Source organism: Lutra lutra, chromosome 18 (genome assembly GCF_902655055.1).
Source record: "Lutra lutra chromosome 18, mLutLut1.2, whole genome shotgun sequence".
In the NCBI taxonomy this organism is placed as follows: domain Eukaryota; kingdom Metazoa; phylum Chordata; class Mammalia; order Carnivora; family Mustelidae; genus Lutra; species Lutra lutra.
Genome location: NC_062295.1, coordinates 21,877,434 through 21,894,973, shown reverse-complemented (window position 1 = coordinate 21,894,973; position 17,540 = coordinate 21,877,434). Strand labels below are relative to the sequence as shown.

Here is a 17,540-nt window from a genome sequence, read left to right as displayed (position 1 = left end):
AGAGCCTGCTGGCAGAGACTCAGCTACAGGTATCAGGTGGAAGGTGTAGACTAGGGCACCAAGAACGATTTCCACGGAGATGCAAGGAAATATCCCCAAGGAATTGCCGGTGGTCACTCAGGATGCCCTGAGCACGCGTAGATCTTCTTTCTTGAGTTTATCTGTTTCTATGAAATTTAAGGTTGGGGGCCATTCCCATAGCAACTGGAGCTCACAGCTCTGCATGTGTCTTAAGGCGTAGAGTTTTCAGGGTCAGAGTAATTGGAGAGAGCCCCGCCAGGCCCAGGGACCAGAGGGAAGGTGCTGCAGGGACAGGCACTGGTAATTGGCTGACCCTTTTTTTGTGGCTGCGTTGTAAATCTCTTCCTTAAGAAAGCTGTGCTTTGATGTGGCGTTTCCTTAATAAGCTGGCAAGGTCATTTCTGCTTTTTTACTTTATCTTATTTTTTGGTTTGAAGTTTGAGAAACAGAGCTGCGTGAGAAATGACTTACACCGTTTCTGCCCTTCTGGGTTGGCAGCTCTCATCATTTTCCTATCTGCTCTTTCAGTCCCTATGACCTTGCCCTTCTCCTTCCCCCGCCCCCAACCCCTGGCAGCCTGTCACTCCTCCCCTGGAGCACGCGTGGAGGGGGGTGGTCCTTGTGCTGACCTCTCTCATTGAAGGGCCAAAGCCCCCACCCCTCAGCCGCAGCCCCTCAGATTTCTGAGCAGTTACTTAGGAGGGGGTGGGTGGCCTTCTCAGGATGGTGACAAGGGCAAGAGAGTCTCCCCCAGTCCAGGAGTGGCCCGGGAATCCGCTATGTGTCCAGCTCCTGTCGGCCCTAGTGTCCAGCAGGTGGTGTGGAGGGAGAGGGTGGGGACAGAGCGCCAGGCGTAAGCACCACAGATCCCAAGACCTCAGACACAAGGGCACCGTTGGCCTTCACTCCTGCGTCCTGCCCGTTGGGCCGTCAGGGAGCGGGCTGGCCGCTGGGCCGTTGCCCGTGGGAAATGGGAATGCATTGTATTTGCTCAGTGCGTGTAATTGTTCCGAGGTGTTGCCTAACTGTATCTCACCAGAGCCTCGCAGAATCCCCACAAAGTTGGCAGGGTGCGGGTGAAGGGTCCCCATCCTGATGGTACTCCCCATTCCCTGCCATCCGCCGCCTCTCCCCTTGGGCCACTGTCAACATGAGGCCTGCTGGCCAGAGCCATCCATCTAGGAAACTTGACCATGCTCTGTCCTGCCAGCAGCAGAGATGGAAGAAAGGCCTGGCTCTCCGGGGGCTGTGACCGTGACGCCTCCCATCTCTCACCCAGCCACCACCCTCGCACCCTCTCCTCATCTCCACCAAGCTCTTCCCTTTGTCACCCCAGATAACACGCGTGCAGTGGTCACCACCGGAACTGTTCAGCTTCAGTACCCTGGGAGAGGGAAGAGAACAAAAGAAGCTCTAAATCCTCCGCCAGTTGGTTTAGATGCGGGCCTGGCAGGAGTCCCACTATGGCACTCTCAGCAAGGGGAGATTAATGAAAGCTGCTTACCTTTTCCAGATGGAAGCTCTCAGGACTCACGGGCGACTATGGGAAATTCTCAGATAGCTGCACTGGGGTAGCAGGAGCAGGCCACCAGGTAGCGGCAGAGGCTGGGGGCCGGAACAGCCCAGCCGGGAGACTGCCAGGTGGGCTGCTGTCTTTCCAGGGCAGACGTTCCTCCCCTGAGCCGAGCAGCATGTCTCCTGATGGCGGAGCTCGAGGAATTTTGATGCCAGAAATCATAATGGCCCTTTCATTTTGGTCCCAGACATCTCTTGGAAATGTTAATGAGAACAGGTGGCGACCACCGAGAAGCGAGGTACGGAGCTAGGGCTCCCTCAGCATTTCCCCTGCCCTTCTGGGACGCTCTGTCCTCTCACTCCACAGGTGGATCTGGTCGTGCACCCGTCCATGGATCAGAATGACCCGCTGGTGAGAAGTGCCATCGAGCAGGTCCGTTTCCGGATCTCCAATTCTAGCACAGCAAACAGGCAAGTGGCGGCCCCCCACAGGAATCCACGGGCAAGCTGCCTGGTCTTTGTGTCCCCGCCCATAGCACTTTTGCCCTTTATACTCAGGCAAGACCAGTGTATTCATGGGTTTAGGAGCAATTTCGGGATTTTTTTTTTTTTTAAGATTTTATTTGAGAGAGAGAGAAAGAGCACAAGCTTGATAAGCAGAGGAGTGGGAGAGAGGGAGAAGCAGACTCCCCACTGAGCAGGGAGCCTATAGCAAGGCTCGATTCCCAGACTCCTGGATTGTGACCTGAGCCAAAGGCAGACGCTTAACTGACTGAGCCACCCAGGTGCCCCCAATTTCTGGACTTTTAAGGGGAAAAAAAAGTGGCCTAACGTTCTTCATTCCACTCTGCCTAATGGTGTTGGCAGAGCACTCTGACTCACGGGCCCTGTGAAGTAGGAAGATCACTCAGTCTCCTGACGGCTCACAGTGAGCCTACTTGCCTTTCTGAGGCCTTCTCTAATTTTGTCCATAAACTATCTCACGGACTGAGAAAACTCAGGGCCGGAAGAAAATTCTTAGCTGAGCTTAAACTGGATGTGGCCGATGGGCAGGCACAGGGTTCCATGAGGATCGCAGACCTTGGCTTATGTACTCGGAACTGGGTTGCTGATGGATTTCACATCAATTCCTGATATCTAGCACTTCTTTTTTTTTTTTTTTTTAATATATTTTTTAAAAACATGCAAGCAGGGGTGGGGGGGTGGCAGAGGGAGAAGGAGGGTCTCTAGCAGGCTGCCTGCTGCACAGAGCCTGACACAGGGCTCGATCTCACCACCTTTTGATCATGACCTGAGCCGAAGTCACGAGTCAGATGCTTCGTGGACAGAGCCACTCCCAGGCGCCCCAGATCTCTGGCATTTCTGAAAATGTCAGAGGACCCAGCACGTTGGCTACCTTTTTTACAAGGTAGCAGCTGGCCAGTAGGTGGGGGTGCCCTCGGCAGGTCCCCACAGCCCCTGTCACCCCCGAATGTCCAGTGACCCGATGCATTTTTTTCATTCACATCATCTGCTTGCCTTCGACAGGCAGGGGAGGGTGAAACTCCAAGGTCCAGTGGCTGCGTCTGATTCCCGAGGGCGGACCATGTCTTCCTTCCCAGTCCTCGTTCTCCCAGCACGCTACTGATCTTGTATTTGAACTGCAGGGTGAAGGTACCCCAGCCTCCTGCACCTCAAGAGGTTGAAGACGAAAGTCAAGGAAAAGAGGGTCCAAGCGAATCAGCAGACTCTCAGCCGAACGCTTCCTCTAAACCAGAAAGCGGACGGGTGAAGAAAACCGACGAGAAGATGGGCATCACCCAGCTGAAAAATTACAACCCTGTTATAGGTAAACAAGCGGCCCCCCGTTGGCGTCTGGCATCACGCCCTGGGTTGTCTGCATAGCGACATTTGAGTCACTTGCCATGCCACATTCTGGTACGGGGCTGTAGTTGGAAGAAGCAGGTCTTAGTCACTGGCTGGGTCATGAGGGTGCTGGTACCATGGCCGCCGCTGGCCTCAGTTTCTCCATCTGCACAGTGGGCATGCTTCTTGCCCTGCATACTTCACAGGGCTGTCAGGAGGCTTGGGTGAAACTGTGCTAGGTCGTAGCTAACATGAGGATTTAGTCACAAAGGTGAGTTCCTTCGGCTCAGTGTCCTTGGGCTGGAATGTTCGCTAAGCTACAGAAAATCTGTTTCTCCTGACCTCATACCCCTCCTGGTAGTTATGGTCATTGAGGACTTTGAACATTCGTATGATTTTCCCAGAGTCTGTTCTCTGATGGGGCTGCCTTCTCCTTGGGCCCCCACCAGGCCGCCCCAACGTGAACATGTGCGGGGCAAGTGCCGAAGGCCCAGGCGGGGCGGGGGTGGGGTGGGGGGGCGCTTTGCAGCTTCACACCTCTCCTGGCCATAAACATGCACGTTGGCGGAGGAGGACAGAGGTGACTCGACAGGGGATAGACTATGTCCTGGTTGGGGGCACATGGCCCCGGAGAACTGCAATCCGAGGCAGAAGAGGCCATCTGTGTGACCTCCCTCTCCGCACATCCTGTCCTAGCAAGGCAGCCTGCCTTCCGCCTTCCGGGCTTAGGCCCTGAGAGGCTGTCCCAGGCAGGAGCAGGTGCGGCCGACCAGTGCCTGCACTTGCGCAGACAGAAGATGGTGCATGTGTCCCTCCAGCGGGCATGGGGGTGGAGGAGGGCCTCCTGGCCACTCGTCCTCTCCCCCTGCTCCTGTGGCTCTCTGCTCCCTCACCTGGCTTCTCTCCCCGGGAAAAGCCGGGCAAGACTTCATTTGTATCAACAAACAGGATGCTTTCAAAGAACCTAGAAATGGGGGTATTTTACACAGCCCCATCAAGCCGGGGCAGGTGCCCTGTGTGGACGTTTGGCAGGCCCTCTCCAGGGTTGTCCCTCTCCGTCACACTCCAGCTTACCCGCTGCGCCCTCCTCCTCCCTTGCTGCACCCATCACTGCGGCCTCCCGACCCTCCTTTAAACGTGCCGGGCACATGCATGTCTCCAGCACCTCGCGCTTGTCCCTGGGAGGGCATATCCCCAGGTACCTGTGTGCCTTCACTCTGCCCCCTTGAGGACCTTGCTTGTCCTCTAGGTGAAATTATGGCCCTCCTCCCCCTTCCTCACTTTGTTTTCTGATACATGATTCCAAGTATCTTGTTATTTGTGCCCTTTGCCCTGGAAAGTAAGTTCGGTGAGAGTAAGGATGTGAGCTGTCTCCCTGGCACGTGGGACATAGCGGCACTCGGTGGTTTTGGAGCGAATCGGTGGGAGTCCTCAAGCATTGCCCTTCCCGCTCTCTCACCTCAGTTCCAGGACTCGGCCGCTCTCTAGGATTTCTGCCCAAAATGCCTCGCCTGCGGGCAATACACATGTTTCTGTGGTACTTAATCTACGGGCATCCCACCAGCCGCCTGGGGGACAAGCCGGGCCTCGGCAGTACGAGGAGAAGGCAGGACCCAGGCAGGATGGGAGTCCCGCCCTCCTTCAGAAGTGACCTGGGGGCCTCCTCTGATGCCCCACCCAAGGACCGACAAGATGGAACCGTCCTGGAGACCGAAGTGGAGCTCCCCACGGAGAAAGGTGAGGTGCTCCCAAGGCAGGCACGCCCAGTGGAGTCCTGAGAGGAGTCCTAGTGCCTCCTCCTCCTGAGCATCTGAACCGGCTGAATCCCCACGGTGCCCTGATCAAAAGAAAGTCGTAATCTAGACCTCCTCAACCCGGGGTCCTCCAGCCTGACAAGAAGGGTTTTACCCAAGTTTGTGATGAGAGGGAGTCAGGACCTGCTGGGACGATGTCATGTCTCCGCCATGATTGGGACCTTTCCTGTGGCACTGACCCTGATTCTCTCCTAGTATATGTGGATGAAGCCTCGTGGAAACGCTACGTCCCTCCCATCCCAGTCCACAAGGACTTTGGCTTCGGCTGGGCCCTCGTCAGTGACATTCTTCTCTGCCTGCCCCTCTCCATCTTTGTTCAGATTGTGCAAGTCAGTTATAAGGTACTGATGACTCCTGGGGCTGTTGTGGGCGCTAGTCCCTCAGCTGTAGGCCAGAAAACCTATGTTCACCCAATCAAGGGAAAATACTTCAAGACTTGCTGTTCTCTGGATGCATGGATGGAGGGTGGGAGGAAAAGATGAGATGAGATGGTTGGGTGGATGGATGGATGGGTGCCTAGAAGGACAGAAGGAAGGGAGGAAGGAAGGGAGGATAGGTGATGGAGAGAGAGATGGTGGAAAGAATGGATGGATAGATGGACAGATTGGATGCACGGATGAGTGGGTGGATAGAAGGAAGGATGGGTAGATGGATGGATAGATGGGGAGGGAGGATAGACAGGATGGACGGATAGAGATAGATAGATAAATGATTGGATAGGTGTATGGTTGCCTGGGAGGTCAAGGGAAATACTTGAAAGACGTATTCTTAGAGTTAGTGCAGTCAGACAGATTGAAAGACAGACAAATAATTATGTTTTAACAATAAAGTATGTTTTAGAAATTTGGTAAATACAGCAAAAGGAGAAAATGGGTTCAGAGAGATGACTGCCCAGAAAGTGGTGCGTATATTGCGTGATTCTTGTCATTGACCCTGGACTTGAGGGTGAGCTGATCCTGAATATGACCTCTTAGGTAGACGACCTTGAGGAGTTTCTGAACGACCCTCTGAAGAAGCACACGCTGATCCGCTTCCTGCCCAGGCCCGTCCGGCAACAGCTCCTGTACAAGAGGTGAGGCTCCTGGGGTAGACGCGGACTGGCCGAGGGTCCGGCAGGCAGCCTGAAGCGAGGGCCCTGAGTGATCGTTCACCAGGAAATGGGAACAGTTCTGCCTGCCAGGTCATAAAGACACGAGGCTCTCCTTCATTCAGTGGTCCTAGGAGCCTTGTGGATAAAGCATAGGGGCAAATGAGGTGCAGGCTGGTGAGTTTTATTACTGCATTTCAAGGTTAAAAGAACCTACAGTCCGCCGATGAAGAGCACAAGTATTGGGGAGGGGCTTCCCTTTTGCCTCCTGCATTTGGGAATCAGTTCCCCTGTAGGATCGAGGCTCCATTTCCCTGGCTGGGTGTTGGGAAGGGGCAGAATCGGGCTCTCCTCGCCGGGCCGGCCCGAGGCCAGTCCTCCAGCACCCACGAGCTGGAAGGGGGTGGCCACGAGCGAGTGGCATCCCTCAGCCGAGACACAGACCCTTTGACCACTGCCGAGCATGTGGCAATTGGAACCCACCCCTCCCCTCTGTTTTCCAGACGTTACATTTTTTCTGTGGTGGAGAACCTTCAGAGGCTGTGCCACATGGGGCTGCTGCAGTTCGGCCCCACAGAAAAGTTTCAGGATAAAGACCAGGTAACGTCTCTTACGCCCGAGTGAGTGGCGTTCCTGATGGTTGAGAGGTTTCCGGGCGGCTGACCTGCGGCGGTTCTGAGGTTCTTTCTTCGCCCTGTCCACGTGTCTCTAGGTCTTCATTTTCTTGAAGAAGAACGCGGTTATCGTTGACACCACCATCTGTGACCCGCATTACAACCTGGCCCACAGCAGCCGGCCCTTTGAAAGGCGTCTGTACGTCCTGAACTCCATGCAGGACGTGGAGAACTACTGGTTTGATCTGCAGTGTGTCTGTCTCAACACCCCATTAGGTACTGTGGCTCTGGGTGGGACCCCGCCGTTCCCCCTGCTTCCCGGGTCATCTCCGGGGTTCCTGGTGAGAGGACCCTAGAAGCAGCTGCTGCTTTTCATACCACTCCCTGGACACCTAGAGTATCCTTGGGGCTGCTTTAGAAAGGAGGGCGGTGGGCTCTGAATGGGAGACTCCCAGACCCCCACACACGTTTCACCCAGATCACTCTGCTTGGTCCTTATTCACTTGTGCATTCAGTAGGAATTTGTCAAGCACCTTGTGTCTGGCATCTCCTGGGCCTGCCCCATCACAGCCGTCCCCGCCCCAGCCAGCCGAGCCCAGAGCTGGGGATGGGCCCCGCAGGCACGGCCACAACAAGTGTTTTGTGGGAGAGACAGGAGAGGCCGGCATGGCTGGGGGAAGAGTGGCATCTGCAATTGGAGGAGCAGTGGGGGCGAGTCAGATGTTGGGGGCCTTGCAGGACTTGGCGCCAACTCTGTCCTAAGAGCAGGGAGAAGTCCGCCCTGCCTGCTGGGTGGGGAACGGACTGAGGGCCCGAGAGCAGAAGCCGAGCCATGACTCTTCTCTAAGAGAGAGCCGTCTGCTGGTGACCGTGAAGGAGGGGGGCACTTGGGAGGTATTTTGTAGGGTGTTTTGGTTTTTGTTTGTTCGGGGTTTTTTGTTTTTTATTTTGTTGTGTTTTTTAGTTTATTTGGCGAGGGAGATATTTTGGAGTTGAAGAAATGAGCAGATCAGGTGGTCGGTTGAGTTGGGTTTGGGGATAAGGCCTTAGCTTGCGTCTTCTTCCTGTCCTTGGAATATCCCCTGACCTGTGTCCACCTGGCAGTGGCCATGCCTACATCGAGCATTGACTCTTTTGAGAAAGCCTTGCCAGCACCTTATGCCGTCTTCTGATTTCCTTCGCGGGATTCCTTGGGCCCAGGAAATTGGACTTCCCTCCCCTGGTGTCCCAAAGTGCCTGGTACACAGTCAACGTCCCATAAATGTTGATTGACTAGATGGTGTGTGAAGGCCATAGATCCTTGCTCTGCCCTCTGAGCCAGATTCCATCTGGTCTCTTCTCGCCCCTTCTGCAAGGAGGAGGAATGGCACATCCAGTCTGCCCCTGGGAGAGGAGCCCTCTTCCCTTCCTCCTGTCAGTGCCAAAAGATCAGTCCTGAACGTCGCTTTTTGCAAAGCAGGAGCCCCACATTTATTTGGTAGAATTACTTAGTGCTGGCAGGGTAATGAGCCCCTGTACTTAGAACCTTTAATGTGATGGGTCTGGACAGATTTTTAGACCTGTGTGTTTCATAGAAGCCTCTGGCATTCAGTGAGCTAGGCTTTTACCATTTCAGATTTTTAGAGTGCCCTAATTCCCCTGCATTTTATACCCAGATAAAAATTTGTGGACCAGTATATTATTTGCACCAGAGTTGTTGAGGCTTGACAATTGGTGAATTTCCATCCCTTTTAGCGTTCATGAGCAGAAATGGGGGAGGCTGAGACTCTATTCATCAGGCATCAATGGTCCTTTCATTCAACAAACATTCAAGGAGTTTCTGCCCTAAGGACTGAGGGAAAAGCACCGTATAAGAGGCTGTGAGCATCCTTTCGAGCAGGAGCCTTGCTGAGCATGGGCGTGTGCCGGAAGCACCCGGGGAGCCCGTTGAAGCGCGGGTTCCTGGCCCTGTGCAGTGTGGGGATGACCTCCATCTGCATTCGGACACAACAGCTAGGTGACACACAGGAGAAGCATGGCCTCAGGTCCTCCCAGGCTCAACTGGCCATTCAAATGCATGACCTTGGGCCCCCTTGGAAGCCCTCTGTGAGCTTTGCCTCTCTCCATTTCTAAGCTGGGAACAGCAGCCCCACCCCCTTACGGGCTGAAGCCCAGCTGGAACATGGGGTCTTATGTAGACACCGCTGAGAGCTGTGGGGTAAGGGCTCTCCTCTGCGCCTTCGCCCCCAGCCAGTCCCCACCCAGGTCTGCCGTCAAGGGTATTAGAAGACGGTCACTGGTACCCTGTGAATCACCGTAGCCTGCCTTTGCCTGACTCCAGCAGCAGTCGAGTGTAGTTTAGAAATTCTTGCAAGAAAGGCAGTGTTCTTTATTGTGGATTCACAGCATGTGATTTCTCAGCTATGTTAATGCACCTCTTGGGCGTGCAGGAAACATCTGGCTGCCCGGTCCCCCACTGGGCCCAGGGAAACTGACACCCCCCCCCCCCCCCGCACTGAGTTCTTGGTCCCGCTCCCTGCTGATACTGACCCCGAAGCCACTGCCACGTGCATCAGTGTTCCTTCCCGCTCCCTCTGTGCGGGTGCCCGGGAGCTCCACAGGCTTCCCCGGAGGAAGGAAGCCTCGGGGCTCCTCTGCTCCTGATTCCCCACCCCTGTCTGGTTCTTCTGTTGCCGGCTTACCTTCCCTGCTTAGTGGAGGTCAGCCAGAGTACAGTTCCTTCCCTCGGGGTCACCCTCTGATATCGATGAGAACGCATTCCTACGAAGAGGATGTTCTGCCAGTTTCAGAGCCCGTCCTCTGGTCGGGGAGCGGGATCTCTCTCTCAGCCACAGCCACGCGCCATGGCCGTGCAGAGCCGCCACCGCACGGCGGCGTCAGGGATGCCTGTGTCTTGTTTCCCAAGGTGTGGTGCGCTACCCGCGTGTCAGGAAGAACAGCGCGCAGGACCAGGGCCTGGATGAGGAGGGCAGTCTGCAAAAGGAGCAGGAGAGTGCCATTGACAAGCACAACCTGGAGCGCAAATGCGCCATGATGGAGTACACCACGTGCGTCCCTGCCCCACACACAAGTGTGTCCACGCACCGCCCCCAAGTGCGGGGACACGGCGCCTCGCGCCCCAGGGGCTCCAGCCCCTCTGAGTCTGGCTCCACATGGCAGCCCGGGACTGTCCCAGGCTCTGGGATTGTGGGGCAGATTAGTGTCCGTGGGCCATATTGTTCCAAAAAATCAGTTACCAAAATGTGAAAATTGGGAATTTTACTTATCTGGCGGATTGACAAGTGCTTTGCTTCTCTTGGGTATTACTGGTAAAAGAAAAAATACCCTCGCCCGTGTCTTGGGTTCCCTTTTCGGTTCCCAAGAGGGGCTCTCTTTCTGCTTCTTTTCCTGCCCCTCAGGGGAAGCCGTGAAGTTGTGGATGAAGGCTTGATCCCCGGGGACGGGCTGGGAGCCGCCGGGCTTGATTCCAGTTTCTATGGGCACCTAAAGCGCAACTGGATCTGGACCAGCTACATCATCAGCAAGGCCAGGAAGGTGGGTCCCGGCGGGGGGCGGGCACCCCTCCCCCCACCAGGAGCTGCCAGAGCTACCCATCCCTCTCGATCTCACCCGACTTGGCTCACTGCTTCTGAACTGGTAGAACAGCAGTTGACCAGAGGCCTAAATATTTATTTTCACATGTATGGTAGGTGTATCGATCTGGCCCAACCTCGGTCTTTTCAGTGCATTCTAACCGATTCTGTGACGTGAGACAGAGGTCAGACGTGAGGGAGGGCCCAGAAGCAGCCCAGCTCCTAGAGCAGCCTGTCCCTCAACCCCCAGCCCGGCCTTTGCAGAAACCTGAACAGTTCTGAGCCTCTGATGCTCTGGACCCCTGGGGATTCGGGGAAGCCCCTGCTTCATTCCAGGGCTGCACTTGCCTTTTAGGAGAACACTGCTTCTGAAAATGGGCTCATGGTGAGGCTCCAGACGTTTCTGTCCAAGCGCCCGTTGCCACTCAGTGCCGGAGGTACGTGTGCAGGGCACGTTCACCCCAGAAACAGACGCGGGGCCAGCACGGGCCACGTGACTACAGACCATGGAGGCTCTGCTGGGTCTCTGGCCCCTGCGGGGCTCGTCCTTAGACGCCCACCTCTCGTGCTTGTTTCTAGGCACCGGCAGGTTGAACATCTGGGGGGAAGCCAGAGTGGGAGCCGGCCTCTGCGCTGACCGGGAAGAGCAGTTCGAGATGGACCGAGAGCCCACGCTGGACAGGAACCGGAGAGTGAGGGGCGGACGGAGTCAGAAGCGCAAGCGGCTGAAGAGGGACCCTGGAAAGAAGATCAAGAGAAAGAGAAAAGGTTTCGTGATACTCGTTTGCGTCTGCTGGGCCTTGTCTTTGTACCCCCGGCCCAGAGACAGGCAGTCATGGCTCTGCGGCCACTGTGACCTCTGCCCTCAGACTCAGGGTTCTGTTTTCCCCTCCATCTGGGGGCCTCGTGCTGCGTGGTTGCCGATCTGTCCCCCGCGTCGAGCTGGCAGACAGATCTGCGAGCTCCTCATGCGCTTTCTCTGTCTTCTCCCTTGGAAACCCCTCTCACTTCAGTTTTCTAACTCCATCTCACCTGAGGAAACTGGAAAGTCTTTGGCAGAAATCCTCATCACAGCGATATCCTGTCATTCCCTGTGTTTGGTTTCTAATGTCTGCATGACGTTAATCAGGCCAAAGTCATGTTATGTTTGCAAATTAGAGGAAAGGCTGGAGTCGGTCAGGCCTGCAGAATCTCTTCGAATCTCAGGAAGCCCTGAGGCATGTCTGATGCCGCCATTTTGGAATCTTCACCTGGGCAAGTCTTTGTAGCAAAGGATGGCAGGAGGACAGTGAGGAGACCGGTGTGTTTCTTCGACCACCTTTCCACCCTCTAAGTGGTCTGTGTGTCATACCAACAATCTCATAGCGATAGCGCTTTCAGACAAGAACAGGATGTTTAAACGGGAACCTGGTTTTGGTGGTTTCTTTGGCTGATGTTTATACCAATAGCCTTGTGTCCATTGGAAAGGCCCCCTCAGCTCAGCCTGTCCAGATACACGTGAGATCAGTTTGGCTCACAGAGACTTGAATTCATCACAAGGCAAAATACGGTGGTGGTGTCCCTTGGAATCCCAAATGTTCACACCCTACTTTTCTTTTGCCTTAATTTGGAAAAACTTCCCAAGCACATAGTCTCTTGGAATGGGCAGTAGCATATGGTGTTTACCTTGTGAAACTGCCTTCAGTGTCTCCCCGAGGGGAGGAGATATTGAAAAAACCTAGTGGCTATGAGCTCACGGTTCAGATCCCGTGTCTGCTACCGACTGGGCTGTGTGACTTCGGGCAAATCACCGTATCTCACTGTGTTTCAGATTCCTCGTAGGGCTGGTGCAAAGTAGTATCTTTTTTTAAAGATTCTATTACTCATTGTAGAGAGAGAGAGAGCAAGAGAGTGTGTTCGAGGGCAGCGAGGGGAGGAGCAGAAGGAGAGGAAAGGGAGAGAATCCCAAGCAGAGTCCACGCTAAACACAGAGCCCGATGAAGGGCTTGATCCCACAACCCCGAGATCCTGACTTGAGAGCCCAGACCAAGAGTCAGACGCTCAACCGACTGCCACCCAGGCGCTCTGCAGAGTAGTATTTTTAATTATGAGTTGTCACATGTAAAAAGCTTAAAGCGGTGCTTGGCACACAGTAAATATTCCAAAACGTTGGCGCCTGGCACCGCCCTGGTGTTTTATACCCAGTCCGGTTCAGGCCTCAAGGCAAACCTGTGGGCTGTGCCTTGTTGCCGCGGTGCCCCAGGGTTCAGGCAACAACATCGGAGAATGGTGGGGGCCCGGAGCGAGTCCCGGATGCCCTCAGAGCGCCTAGCCCTACAGTGGGAAGAGTTGGAGATTGGCAGGCTGCATTCAGGCCTCCCGCCTGTCCCCATGAAACTTGACCAAAGGGGTAAAAAGAAAAAAATTTAAAAGATAAAAATAAAAGTATGTATGTATCTCCAGGCCCGAGTCTCATGCGGTTAGTTTATCTGGCTCCCGATGCCCTTGATCAGATCTCCCCAGCCAAGTAGGGGCCCTTCCCCTCTCCAAGGGGCAGCTCCAGACCGGTTGTTAGAGGCTCTTTCTCTTCTCCCCCTGGTACTCTCAGAAGAGTCCCCCCAGGAGAAAAGCCGCAGCCTGCGCTACCACGATGAGGCCGACCAGAGCGCGCTGCAGAGGATGACCCGGCTGCGGGTCACCTGGTCCATGCAGGAGGACGGGCTGCTCGTGCTCTGCCGCATCGCCAGCAACATCCTCAACACCAAGGTACTCAGCCCCCGGGGCCCTGCGCCTTCCTGGCCTGTACCCGCTGCATGGCGTTCCCCGCCGTGGGGAGCCCCCTTCCCCGTTTGGCCCGCAGGGCACTCCTCTCTGCTGTTAGGCCTGGCCACCAGGAAGAACATTGCCCAGAATCCTACAAACAGATACTCCCGTTTGTGCACATTTCTTTCCAGCCTCGGGCTAGCACACCCAGGTCAGGCTAACCCAGCCCAGAGTTGGTCTCTCTGTCTTTACCGGGAGCCTGGCACTTCCTGCTCCCCTTCTCCCACTCTCATCTGCCTGGAAAACTCCCCTCTTTGTCTCTCCTAACTGCTTATCATCTCTGGAAAGGCTTCAGTGGTCCTGCCAGTTGGAAGTAATTACCACATCTTACCGCGCCCCGTGGACATGGACTTTTCGGGCTGCTGCCTTTGCTTCTGGCCCTTCTTGGCCCATTGGCGCGGCTGCTTCTCACAAAGCAGAGAGGCTTGTCATTTGTTTTCATGGCTGCGGTGCCCTGCATGCTGCCAACTGCAGGGGACTGTTCGGTCACCGGATACTGAATTAGTGTGGAGTGGTGATGGTAGCCTCGGCCTGGCTCCACCCCTTCCGTGCCACCGTTCCCCACACTCACAGGTCCCCCTGGCCCGTGTCCCCGAGCCCCAACAGCTGGGGAGGAACTCAGTTCCTGGCTACCATTCTCCCTCTCTCCTCCAATGTCACTACCTCCAAGAAGGCCCCGTAGCCCGAGCCAGCATCACCTTCTCATCCTCCTCCCCAGAGCGGCCTCGCTGTCCTAGGCTGTCTGTTCCTGCCACTTGGTGCCGTTGGGATCTTCTGAGTTTGTAGCAAGCCCTAGGGAGCATCGAGATAGCAAATGTCCAATCGCACTGGTTCACCGAAGTCACTGGAGACCAAGTTCTGCCATCGCCTAGTACAGGGCCCCTTCTAGGTCGTAATGCTGCCAGGTGGCCTGGGTAGGGTGGCTCCCTCCGAGCCCAGTGTGTGCACCCTGTCCTCAAGCACCCCGGCCAAGAGGAGCAGCCCCGGGTGCCCTCTGCCTGCAGGCTTACTGGATCCCTTTCCTTGACCACTTTTCCCAGATGCGCTCCCCCCCATTCCTTCCTAAATTCCAGCCCAGTCCCTTCTCCCGGGAACAAGTTAAAGATGTGTCGTTGTCCCTCCTACCTGTTCCTTCCCTCTGCAATGGCTTTTCGTTGCAACACTGACGGGTTGGAGGCCCCTCCGTGCAGCTGGAGGGGCCAGCAGAGCCCGTACAGCTCAAGATCGGCAGACCCTCCTCTCACCTGCTTACGTTGTAACGGGTTCTTGGGCCACCTCCTTCCTTCAGCAAGCCCCCTTCCCTGTCCAGGCTCTGCACCCAGCGCTCTCTGAGCACCTGCTACTTCCCAGAAGACATCCTCTCCCCCTGGGCTTGGCGGGTTTGGTCTACTCTTCGCTAGCAGCTCACTGGTGTGGGGCACGGAGGCAGCGGTCTGTAGAAGGCGATAGTCTGGAATGAGAAGCCACAGAACGTACCCTCCCACCTCCTTTCCGTTCAGGCCACAGGCACTGAGGAGTCTGACTCTCCATCCTGGCTTGTGTTTGCTGCAGGTGAAGGGCCCGTTCGTCCCCTGGCAGGTTGTGCGGGACATCCTGCACGCCACCTTCGAAGAGTCTCTGGATAAAACCTCTCACTCGGTTGGACGGAGAGCTCGCTACATAGTCAAGAACCCACAGGCCTACCTGAACTATAAGTAAGCCTCGTTTGGACTTTTGGAACTTCGGGCCAAGGTTCCTCCTGTGCTTCTAGCTCTTTAGTCTTCTCTCCTCCCTTTTGCTTAAGAGTCCACTCTGAAATCCAGAGCGGCCACCTGTCCGCTTGCTCAGCCGTAGCCTGTCCCAGGATTCGGGTCTGTGATTTTTTTCAAGGGCAGGGTCTGCTTCCAGGCCCTTCCACATATCTGGTGTCATGTGGACTTGGGGCCAGCCTTGGGAAGTAGGTGCCGTTCTCCTTTGCTACCTGGGAAGAAACGGGCCATCCCAGCTAGGTGGCTTACTGATTATCCCCTCAGCAGCGGGCGGTGAGGGCAGAGGCCTCTGCGCCCACCTCATTCTCACCCGGCCAGGGCACAGCGCCATTGCCCGCCCTGTCAGACTCCTGACAGCCCCCTCCGCAGGCACGGGCTTGAGTGCGGAAGGCCAGAGACCATCCATGCAGAGGGGACACAGGGCGGGGTTGGGAAGGACCGCTTCCACCAACTGGTTGTTCCTACCTTTTGTCGGTGGGAGAGCTTGGCTCTGTCTCAGGCCGCGGGCAGTCAGCAGAGTAGTAGAGAGGAACAGCCCAGCCCCAGATTGTGGAGAAAACTTCCCCTGGCTGGCTTTCTCAGCCTCAACAGTGCTGACCTTTGGGGCCAGATAGCTTCGGAGCGGAGCTGTCCTATGCACTGTAGGCTGTTCAGTGGCTTTTCTGGCCTCTGCCGGCTACATGTTGCCAGTGCCCAACGCCCAGCCGTGGCAGCCAGATGTGTCTCCAGGGGTCTGCCGAGGCCAGTGGGTGAGACAGCGGGGACCTTCCCCATTCTAGAGTCTTAGACTCTTCTATCTAAAAGGGCTCTGGTCACCTGCTCCATGCGCCTCTTCTTTTCAGAGTGGAAACAGACCCAGAGAGAGGATCCGGGTTGGCCAGGGTGACAGGGCCTTGGCAGTGCAGTGAGTTCTGGAACTTGGGCTTCCTGGCCTTCTTCCTTGTGTCCTGCAGCAGCAGCCGGGGGATGGGAGCACGAGGGACTGTGGCCTGGCGCAGGGTGTGTGTCCACTTGGAGGTGGCTCCCTCACCTGGGAGCAGGCTGATACTACCAGTCATGGCCACCCTGGCCCACTTGGCCCAGCCCTCAGCAGATGTGTGACCTTGGGGAGCTACGCCTCCCCAAGCTCTAGAATGTGATGATAGGCTCTGTCTTGCAAGCTCTTTGTGAAGTGAAAGTCTCCGGCTCCTCGGAACCCTGCCGACACCTGTTGCCTTTCCCTGCATTTGTTTTTGGGCAAGTCAGGCTCTCTTGTCACAGAGAGATGAAGATGTCTGTGGACATTGAGGGCTTTGACGAATAATGAACACTGGGGCCTGGCTGGTAGTTAAAATTCACAGTACAGGGCGCCTGGGTGGCTCAGTGCGTTAAGCCACTGCCTTCGGCTCAGGTCATGATCTCAGGGTCCTGGGATCGAGGCCCGCATCGGGCTCTCTGCTCAGCAGGGAGCCTGCTTCCCTCTCTCTCTCTCTCTGCCTGCCTCTCCATCTACTTGTGATCTCTCTCTGTCAAATAAATAAATAAAATCTTTAAAAAAAAAAAAAAAATAAAAAATAAAAAATAATAAAATAAAATAAAATTCACAGTACACTGTCACATAGGGCATCTTGTTTGATCCTGGCTGGATGCCTGTGAGGGCAGGCAGGCAAGAGTCACTGTTCTCAGTTTACATGTGGCCGATGGAAGCTCAGAGAAGGCAGAGGTGTGAAGCGTGAGCAGCAGCAGGCCTGACTTGAGTCAGAGTTGGCTGACCCCAGATCCTTCCTTGTTAAGAGCTGTGATCAGCCAGCAGGTGTATAAGTAAATCATACCTTGTGGTCAGCCGAAGCCAGATGTGTTAGAACAGGAGTCTTCCCCACGGTTCTGAAGACAGACATTACAACACCAGACGTCATGTTCGTCCTCTTCCTGCAGGGTTTGCCTCGCTGAGGTGTACCAGGATAAGGCACTTGTGGGAGATTTCATGAATCGGAAAGGTGACTATGAAGACCCAAAGGTAGGCCCTGTGTGGTCACTGAGCCCGTCCCACCCTGAAGGGAGGGGGTGTAGGTTCTTGTCTGATTGTCCGGGTCCCACAGCCCCGCTGCCGGCCTTACAGATATGGACATTGTCCCTGCACGTCTGGGAAATCAGCTCAGTTCTTGGGCTTTGGCCCTCATCTGATGGGGCTGTAGCATCTATTCTTAGAAACCGTTAGAATTTGACACACCGCTTTGCAATTCTGTGGGGCCTTGGGCCTATTTTGTTAAGAGAATAAGGCAGCTCTTCAGAAATTCCAAATGGCTGGACGCCCCCAGAAAGCCGGCAAATAGGATAGGACGTGAGTGTTTCTGAGTTCTCTGGGTGGACACGTGCAGGGATGGGAGGCTGCAAGGACAGTGGGGGACCCACAGGGGTCTTCCTGTCTGAGGCTTGGGAGGGAGGAGTGGCGGCTGGTGGGGCAGGAGTGAGGGCCAGCAGCGTTCTCCTTGCCCCAAATCCCTGGGCAGAGGGGTATGTGTCACCTTCCCAGGTAGGCGCTC

The 17,540-nt window shown here is 55.5% G+C and overlaps 1 protein-coding gene across 3 annotated transcripts in view; it reads left to right on the top strand.

Moving 5' to 3' along the window:
• Positions 1–17,540, top strand: part of GTF3C1 (general transcription factor IIIC subunit 1) — a 69,505-nt gene that overhangs the window by 36,500 nt on the left and 15,465 nt on the right. For all 3 annotated transcript variants that reach the window (XM_047714378.1, XM_047714377.1, XM_047714379.1), the window contains 14 exons: positions 1,904–2,007; positions 3,183–3,364; positions 4,846–5,118; positions 5,391–5,536; positions 6,170–6,267; positions 6,786–6,882; positions 6,995–7,172; positions 9,802–9,943; positions 10,295–10,430; positions 10,824–10,905; positions 11,048–11,236; positions 13,056–13,213; positions 14,822–14,964; positions 16,933–17,014. In XM_047714378.1, the coding sequence (XP_047570334.1) occupies positions 1,904–2,007; positions 3,183–3,364; positions 4,846–5,118; positions 5,391–5,536; positions 6,170–6,267; positions 6,786–6,882; positions 6,995–7,172; positions 9,802–9,943; positions 10,295–10,430; positions 10,824–10,905; positions 11,048–11,236; positions 13,056–13,213; positions 14,822–14,964; positions 16,933–17,014 (2,010 nt within the window). The remainder of the gene's footprint in view (positions 1–1,903; positions 2,008–3,182; positions 3,365–4,845; positions 5,119–5,390; positions 5,537–6,169; positions 6,268–6,785; positions 6,883–6,994; positions 7,173–9,801; positions 9,944–10,294; positions 10,431–10,823; positions 10,906–11,047; positions 11,237–13,055; positions 13,214–14,821; positions 14,965–16,932; positions 17,015–17,540) is intronic.